The sequence below is a fragment of the Chaetura pelagica genome, unplaced genomic scaffold (assembly GCF_000747805.2).
Source record: "Chaetura pelagica isolate M959 unplaced genomic scaffold, ChaPel_1.0 scaffold193, whole genome shotgun sequence".
Classification (NCBI taxonomy): Eukaryota; Metazoa; Chordata; class Aves; order Apodiformes; family Apodidae; genus Chaetura; species Chaetura pelagica.
This window is the reverse complement of record NW_009952562.1, coordinates 11863-21174: the sequence shown is the minus strand read 5'-3', so window position 1 is coordinate 21174 and position 9312 is coordinate 11863. Positions and strand designations below refer to the sequence as shown.

At 41.4% G+C, this 9312-nt stretch overlaps 1 protein-coding gene across 1 annotated transcript in view; it reads left to right on the top strand.

Annotated features, from left to right (window-relative positions):
- Positions 1–247: 247 nt before the first annotated feature.
- The window catches only part of LOC104384907 (merlin-like), a gene marked incomplete at its 3' end in the record, with an annotated part of 17267 nt that continues 8202 nt past the window's right edge, over positions 248–9312 (top strand). The window contains exons 1-8 of the mRNA XM_009993297.1: positions 248–337; positions 1532–1657; positions 2014–2136; positions 5777–5860; positions 6664–6732; positions 6951–7033; positions 8372–8447; positions 8865–9002. Coding sequence (XP_009991599.1) covers positions 248–337; positions 1532–1657; positions 2014–2136; positions 5777–5860; positions 6664–6732; positions 6951–7033; positions 8372–8447; positions 8865–9002 — 789 coding nt within the window. The remainder of the gene's footprint in view (positions 338–1531; positions 1658–2013; positions 2137–5776; positions 5861–6663; positions 6733–6950; positions 7034–8371; positions 8448–8864; positions 9003–9312) is intronic.

The following is a 9312-nucleotide window of genomic DNA, read 5'->3' as shown; positions in this document are numbered from 1 at the left end:
GCCTGAGGGGAAAGGCAGGGATGACATTTTGGAGCAACTGATTTTTAAGGTGCAAACAAAATGTTTTGCTTCAAAGATCCTTTCTTATAGACTTGAACAGGAAAATGCATACTTAAAGGTGACTTTGTTCTGCAAGTTTGGGCCTGTCCTACTTTGGAATCTAGCCAAGGAAACACTGCTGAATTTCCAGCCCTAAATGTGGTGCATGTTTGATTGCAGGTGTGGCTTTCCTCATAAACTAAAAAAGATGTCCATCCGAGGCCTGAAGAAGAAACAGCCAAAGACTTTTAAAGTCAAAATTATAACAGTGGATGCTGAAATGGAGTTCAGCTGTGAGGTAAGAGTCCTCAGCAGAATGCTGGAGAGAGATGGACCCTGACCTCTGTCTGAGTCAGCAAGACAGAACTTTGAAAAGTGCAGATTTTTATTTTAAGACCATGTTCTTAAAACTCATCTATTTTTATGAAGAATGAATTGCTTCAGCTCAAGGCATTCTGTTAAGCAAGTCTTCAGAATTCAAAGCTGCATGAAATCCATTTGACTGACACAGCTAAATGAGCAGTAGGCCTGCTGGCTTCAGAAGCTTTGCAGCACATTGCAGGGCTTGTTTGGAAGTAAACTGACTTCTCCCCAGAATTCTTTTAATGTTTTTGTTGTGAGTGACAGAGCTCGTTAGGACACTGCCAGCTTGGATAAAGAGGTCTGGTCAGAGCTGCTCCCAAGATGTTACTTAGCTTATACTTAATGTATAAAATGGTACTTCTGTAGTCAGTTGATCTGAGATAGTCTCTTCAGATGTGATTTGCCATTTGTAAACTCCAGTTTATTTCTTTAGCTACAGTGGCTGGTTTATACCTCGGGGCAGAAGAGAAAAATGATCAAATGAAACAGCTTTTCTCCTGTTAGTTATGGCTAGCTGGTAAATTGGATAGAGAGCTCATGTCTGTGGAAATATATGGAAGAAAGCAAATACAGCAAGTGATCAATGACTAAATGAACTGGGCTGTACTGTGCAGGAGACAGAACTGTGCCTGATTAATTCCTAATCACCAGCAAAAGCAAAGAAAGTCAGAGTAATTTTGAGCAGAGGAGTTAGACTGAGGTCCAATAGGACTGACAATTTTAAGGAGAGAATTGCTTGTCTTGTGGGGCATTTAGTATTTAATTTCCTAGGTCCCTCAGAGACAAGGATTAGTCACAAGTCTCTTCTGTGACTTTCTGATCTAGAATGCTTGCAGGCAGTTGTGAAAATAAAGGCTTTGGAAAATTTGATTTAGAGATCAGAGTCTTTACTATAAAACCCTTTGCTATCTTTCCCTTCTCCCCAGATCTTGCTCTTTTGCAGGGGTGATTTCCTGCTTTCCACCCAAATACTGCCCAAAAGTTCTTTCGTTTGCCATTAAGTTTTTAGTGGCTGACCCATGCAAGTAGACAAAAATAATTTGTAGTAGGCTAGCTTTGTTTGCTTGACTAAAATGTAGCAAACTGATTCAAGACATATCTCTTTTTCTCAATTTTCTTTTTCTTTCAGATGAAGTGGAAGGGAAAGGATTTGTTTGATCTGGTGTGCCGGGCACTTGGCTTAAGGGAGACATGGTTTTTTGGCTTGCAGTACACACTGAAAGGAATGTGCACCTGGCTAAAGATGGACAAAAAGGTACAGAAAGCAAAACATAAGAGTGGCAATCTTCTGTTTATAAAAAGATTTCCTTTTCCTAGCACAGGAGCTAAAGGAACATGTTACATGACAACTCCTAGTTTTAGGTGGTATTTTTTTAAGACTAAAGTTCATTGTGTTATTTGGTCTGATTGTTTCTGTCTCATTTGGCCTGAAGTGTCATGTATCAGTCACCACTGCATGCACTGATTAGATTAAAGCTCAGCATTGCCCTTCCTTCTAAAATATGGAAAGGCTGTTATAAGTGGATTATTGGTGTTTTTTTGGTTTTCCTCTGAAATATTGTTTTGAGACACTTACCTGCAATTTTTGCTGCTGATTTTATTTTTGAACAGGTTTTGGATCAAGAAATCCCCAAAGAAGATCCCATTAGCTTACATTTTTTGGCAAAATTCTACCCAGAGAAGGTAGAGGAGGAGCTATTGCAGGAAATCACCCAGCATTTATTCTTCCTTCAGGTCAGGAACAGTTTTTAGCCATTAATTCCTTCTGTATTTATCTAAGTCATTTGGATTGTCTTTCCTTTTGCCAATAGCTGTTAGTCTCAGAATGATTCTGCAGGCTTTGGCTTTATCAGTCTCTCTAGGAAGGTCTCCTTTTTATGGAATACAAACACCTCTCCTGGCTGCTGTAGTTTGGGTACTGCTAAGCTGAATGTTGTTTGCCTTCTGCAGGTTTTTGTTCTCCTGATGGCTTCTCTTATTGTTTGTGCTGCAAATGGGAGTTAAATTGCTAAGACCTGCAGTTTAATGTAAAATGACTTTTACACTTAGCAGTTTGGCTGGTAAAATTCCACATCTGAATATTCCAGACTTGTTTTGCTTCTGCAGGGTGGGTTTTAAAAGAAATAATCTATGGAAGACTGGCACAGTATGAAGAACTGTGGGGCCTTTGCCCTAACTGGTCAGTGCTGAGCAGCAGAAAGTGAAACCAGCATTTTTATCAGCTTCAGAATTTATCTTGGGGATTGTGTCATCTGCTCTGCTCTGACTGCAGCAAAGCTTGATGGAGTCTGAACAGTTCCTTGCCATTGTCATCTTAGAACCACTGGTGTAACCTCTTGTGTAACCATTCCCTAACCTAGTTCTTCCAAAATGAGCTGAATTAGAGACCTGTTATTAGATGTACACAGAAGAGCCTACACAAGCAATTATGGTGGCAGTTGTGAAGGTGGAGAAGAGGGAAGGAATGGTGATAAGCAGCTGGGGACAATAAGCTTTTTCACCCATATCAGCTGCAGATGGAACAAGACCTGTGACTGCAACCTATCCCTGAAGCTGAAACTTAGAAGTCCCTAAAAATAGAGCAGGTGGTTGCTGGGAGATCTTGTGTGTGACTGTAGATGGCACAATCACTAGAAAACAAGTGCTCCCTAACCTGGCCTCCTTAAATCTTCATTTTGGATTATGGGGCAAAAAAAAATCGTAGAATGTGATATTGACTCTGAGATAGAGGTTTGCTCCTCTAGCAAGCTTCACACACAGCTACAACTCAAGATTCACCACAGTGTGTGAGTCTTTAAAGACCCAGCCTGGAGGCATCATCTTGTCTGACTGGCCCTGGAAAAGTGCAGTTCCCTTGGTATGGTGTTGGTTTTCTTCCAGAGCATCCAGACATGCACACACTGATTTCTGCCAGTCAGATGAGCCAGGTTGAATTGTCTTCTCTATCCCCTGGACCTGGGTGCATGCTACTCATGCTGGCAGAATGAATCCCCAGCCCTGGCAAATCTTACAGGTAACAGCCCATTTCAGCTCTGCCATAGGGGCAGCTGCTGAGGAAGTGCAGGACAGCAGTGCTGTGCTCAAGAGCAGAGCTGGGAGCTGTGAACACAGCTTGGTCTGTACACTGAGCTGGTTCTTAAAAATTTAAAAAATGTCCATGAGATGGAAGCCAGTAAAAGCAATAACCCCACACAAGTATTAATGCTATAGCTTTGCAGGGGCAGCTGGCTTATTGGCCACTTGGTTTTCTTTTGTCCAAGAAATTCTGAAGGTTCCCTTAGCTCCATTACAAAGGAAATGAAGGAGCAAACTATTGGAATGTGATGCTTCATTATCAAAATAAGGATGTATCAGCTGGGAAGAGCCATGCTGGGGTCCAAAGCTGTAGCACAGGCTGTGGCTGTAGGTGTACAGGCATTGAGGTTTGGATGGTCCCTTGCTGGTCAGCTGCTCAAGGTCTGTGACATCCAGCTTTTCTCCTGAGTTGCTGTGGAGTCCTCTGCAAGTCACAGCCTTCTGGAGTGTTGGTTTCCTCTGGTAGCTCTCAGCACTGTGTCTGTGCAAGCAGAATGGAATAAATTCAGTCTGATCTGTAAACAAGCACAGTGAATATATTTGTCCCCCGTGGAGGATGTGTTAATGAAGGAATGGGAAAGTGCTGCTCTTCTGAGGGTTAATATACTAAATAGAACTTCATCCAGAACCCTGAACCACTTGGCAGTTTGTTTCTTAAGCTAATTTTGGAAAAGAATGAGAGGGGCAGAACTCTTTCGCTAGTCTTTTAATCCTGACTTTTTTCTTCACGTTTTTCTTTTCTCCTTGAACCTGCCTTGACTAGCAGATATGCAATTAGCAAATACTTCTCATACCAAAGTAGAAAAACAGGACTGAAACAAATTTGAACTTGCAGTGTTTCCTGACTATAAGAACATAAGATCACACCTGGATGCTAATAGGAAAAACATGTATGGACATCTGGATGCCTACAGGTTTCAGCTCTACTGACTATTCAGACCTTTGCAAATTAATGTGGCATAACAGCATTTTGGAAGATGTGTGAATAAATGTCAGTGACTAAAGCTAAATTTTGTCTGTTCAAAGATTAGCTAATTTCCTCCTTCATAAAGATTTATAACAAAATGTCCTTGTAAGAACTGATCAGAAACAACCCCAGGCACTCATGGGGGATTTCTCTTGAGTTGTTCTCAGTTCTGAAATGTATGATTTGCACCATGGAGTATGAAAGCTGGAGCTTTCCAATTTGGAAGAAAAGTCTATTCATTCTTTCCATTTTTTCCATTTCAGCAGCTTAGAAGGAATTTTCCTTGTACTAGAACTCGAGTTCCTATATTGTGCTCTCCAGGGACTAAATTTTAAAGAAAAACTTTCTTGATGGTTCATTTCAGTTCACAGAACCTGCAGTGCCCAAGTGTGTCTGTGAAGATAGTTCAGTGCTATCTCAGGTACTGCTTTCTGGAAATGTTTAAGACTCTACATTATGCAAAATTTTCTTGTCTTGTGCTTGTTAGTAGCCTAAGTACATTACACCTGAGAGGAAAACTTGTGAAGATTAATTTCTCATTTCCTCGTTAGGCTTTTAAGTAAAAATTACCCAAGTGATTTAAAATCAAGCGGCATCTTACAAACTATTACACCTCTGATCTTGGTAGCACCAGAGATTATGAAAATGAAAAGAATGTTAAAAAGACTCTCTACCTTTTTACTAGGCCTTTATTATTTTTTTTTTGTGCTTGGGGCTTCTGTAATTGAATAAATTAAGTGTTCTATTATTCAGCTTCTCTTTTTGGGGTCTCCTTCATTCTCCCATTCTGGAAAGGCTGAGAACAAACTTCTGGTTTTCAGTCTCTCTCTGTCCTTGGCAATATGAATCACCTGGGCAGCCCTGAGCAGCCTGTTCTAGTTGGACCTTCTTTGACTTGATACTCTCCAGAGGTCCCTTCCAACCTCAAATGTGAGGTTTTACATGTTGTCAAGCTAACTTTGCCAAAGCTGGAAGAAAAAGATGATGTGCTAGAGGGAATGATACGTGGACAATAAAATTCATGTTCTAAAACACATTCTTTTTCAGGACTCCTTATATAAACGTGTGGAGATAGCTGCCTGGCATTTCTATGAACTTAGAATTAAGACACTAACTCTCAAAAGCTGAGTTTTTCTCTTGTCATTACATATAAGACTAAGTAAAGGCTCCCTGTGTTTCTGAGCACCTTTTTATTGTTGCTGCTATTAACTCATCCTGGTGATGTTTGGTGCCAAGTTATAGTCTGGGCATGTCTAGTTTCATTTCAATCCTGACATGGGTCCTGACTTTGAGCTTCTTTAACTTGCTTCCCCCCTTTTTTTTTACTTTTAGGTTAAGAAGCAAATACTGGATGAGGAAATATATTGTTCTCCAGAAGCAACAGTTTTACTGGCTTCTTACGCTGTTCAGGCCAAGGTGTGTGCACAGAAGTGCTCTGTTTTCATTCTGGTTTTTTATTTTTATTTTTTAACCAACACACATAGATGGTGTGTAAAGCAGAGCAGTGTTCAAGTTGGCTACTCAAGAGGCAGGTCAACCTGGGAAGTACAGGTGTAGCTAGAAAAAGAAGCATTATACACCACTACAGGGGTTTTGGGATTATATATTAGGCTTTTGCAACTCAGGGGATTTCATTGCACCTGACATTTTAAGGTCATCTTTCTCCCAGCTGGAGTGGTTACCTGTAGATTTAAAAGTGTCCATGAACACAGCAAGTGCTGGTAGCAGGGCTCACAGTGGAAGGACATGATGTTTGTTAGTGTGTCTCAGAACCCAGTTCACTTGGTGCCACCAAAAGCCAACCTTGGGTAGTGGCAGAAACACAAACCCTTCCTGGGGCTGGCCCTTAGCAGCCCAGCCTGTCTACAGGAGGTTGTAGGAGTTGGGCACCTCCTGAGCCTAGCCTGTAGTTGAGAGAAGGGTTTGAAGCCCTGGGAGATTCCTTCACAGCTGCAGTCACTGGGAGCTTCAGGCCAGGACTGGAGTCTAAGGTTGTAGCCTAGCTCAGTGCTGTGTTGGAGCCCTATGTGTGGCACACAGGCTGGAGGGAACTTTGTGGACAGTTCAAAGGAGAGGAGCCTGTTTATTGTGTTACCTTGTGCATGGGAGAATGAAAGCAAGAATCTGTCTCAAGCCATTGCATCAAACTACACAAGCAGCAAGTTCTTTAGCATTCAGCTTCTAACAAACTGAAGGATCTTTTCTTTCTCTTGGAACAGTATGGTGACTATGACCCAAATTTCCATGAGCCAGGCTTTCTAGCCCACGATGAACTTTTACCCAAAAGGGTAAGTCTTTCTTTTGTATAAAACCAAACCTTTGAATCTTCTCTTTGCAACACAGCTGTTGCTGTGGGATCAACCAGGGCATTGGGAGCTGTTTGTGTCTGCCCTGAACTTGGCAAAGTGACCGAGCTGTGAACTGCATTGCTGCATCCACATGGCTGGGGAGAGGCAGCACTTGTTTGTGTCTTCAAAGGAAACCAAACTCCTTTCTTTCTCTGTAGGTCCTCAGGCAGTATCAGCTGACAGCAGAGATGTGGGAAGAAAAGATTACTGCTTGGTATGCTGAGCATAGGGGCATTGCCAGGTATTGAAATAATGTCATTCTTTGGAAATCCCATACATTTCAGTAACTGGTTATTCACTGTCTTAAGTGAAATTTGGCTTTTGTAGAGTGAGCAAAGAACTATTGGTGTCCAAGCTGTGATAAGAATAGGTTAGTTTATAAGTAAGGATAAATCACCCACTTCTCTGGGGTAAAAAGTACCTTGTGTAAAGCTCCAAATGCTTGTAACCTGGGTTTGCTTTGAAGTGAAGAGACATGCTGAGGGCTCTGCAGAGCTTCATGACCTAACACCAGAGTTCTGACCCAAAGTCCATGGATGGCAGCAGAGAGAAGTTCCTGCAGGAAGTCTGAGTTTTGTGAATTTGCAGGTAGCCCTGTGAGTTCAGCCTTTTCATTTAAGGCCTTTAGATGCCTGGAGATGCTGGTTTGTCTGCCCTATGCAGTAGCTGCCTTTCTGGAGCCATATCACACCAGTCTTCCCCTAGAATAAAAAGAATCTGATCTCTTTTATACCTTCTGAAAATGATGGCTCAAAAGAGTGTCAGTGTACTCAGCAAGGAACCAAAACAGTGAAGACACAGACTCCAGGGCTGAGTTTTGGGACTAGTCCATGTGGACATTGAGCTCCTTCAAGACATTCAGCATGACTGGAAGTTCAGTTAAGAATGAGGAGCTGTTGGCACCCAGGGGCAGCCTTTCCTAGCGTTTCATGTCAATTTCTCCTTGACTGTTCTAGGTGCCTCTTAGCACTATTTTTACTGAATATTTTCCAGAAGACTTATTTATGCCTCCCCTTGGAGGGAGAAGAATGGTGGGTGGAGAAATTCTCACTCTTCTTTGGCCTCTGCCCAAAGTTCTGTTTAGAATTTGTTCAGGACTCATTTCTCAATGAACTCTGTTTCCTGAAGGAAATATCCTCTTGTCATGGAAAACAATGGTAGGGTAGGTCTGAGACATAATAATGATGGAGTGGCAAAACTAACACAGGGATGAGCCTGGACTTGAATTTTAATAAAGACTACACTATACATGATTCAAAATAGGTACAGCTTTACTGTCTTGTCTTGTTTTTTATTATCCTTTTTCTACTGGTGAGAGTAAGATGGCAAAATTAAACTACAAGGGACCAGACTGTCCTTCTTCCAGTGGGAAATGTGGAGTCAGCTAGGAGAGACATGGAATATAGGTACAGCTTTACTGTCTTGTCTTGTTTTTTATTATCCTTTTTCTACTGGTGAGAGTAAGATGGCAAAATTAAACTACAAGGGACCAGACTGTCCTTCTTCCAGTGGGAAATGTGGAGTCAGCTAGGAGAGAAAACCTGGAATTTCCAAGTATAATCATGGCCTTATTCTCTAGGGATGAAGCTGAAATGAACTACCTGAAAATTGCCCAAGACTTGGAAATGTATGGGGTCAATTATTTTCCAATTGCTGTAAGTGCTTTATTTTAGCAGTTTGATGATGGTACTGTCTTTTTAAAAGCCTCCAAGGAGGTGGGACTGGGACTCCTGATTTCTGCTTTTCTCTGCTGGTGATGGACTGTCTACTATTTGTCCTGACTTGGTTTACTTGTTTGCTAAATGAGTAGGTGAATAAAACATTAAGATCAATATTTTACAATCTGTCAAAGATCTTGAGTAGCTCTGGGTGTGTAATAGGAAGAGGGAGAAAGAGACTAAAAATTTGATCTGCTATAGTCAACCTAGAGGACAATATTAATAACATTTTGTGGAAATGTCAATTTCCTAAAACCACAGATAAATATTAATGTATTAGAATAAGTGTAGTTCTTGTCTGTGGTTGTTTCCTATCACTATAAATGGCATTTACTGATATCTATTGTTTTTTAGCAAAATAAAAACCATACAGATCTGCTGCTTGGAGTTGATGCCAAAGGTATCCACATCTACAGCATTAATAACAGGTTCTCTCCAAATAAGTCCTTTGAGTGGAGTGCTATCAGAAACATCTCCTATAGTGAGAAGGAGGTAGGATGGCTTCGATATATTATTCTTTTTATAGGGGCATGGGTGTGGACTGGGATTCTTGGAACAGGCTGAAAGCTGCCTCTGTTTAAACAATTTTGGGGAGAAGGGGAAAGTCCTAGGGAGCTTTGTTACACAACTAAAAATAACAGACCTGCCTTTCAGATGTGCTGCATAACCTTGGTTCCCCTGGAGCCCTCTGCTCTGGTTCCTTCCCTGCTGCTTGTCCTTTGCAAAACAAATGTGCTGATCTCTGAAAGTGATGGATACTATGGATGCCACCGTGGGTCTCTTCTTCAGTTAGCTCAGCAGG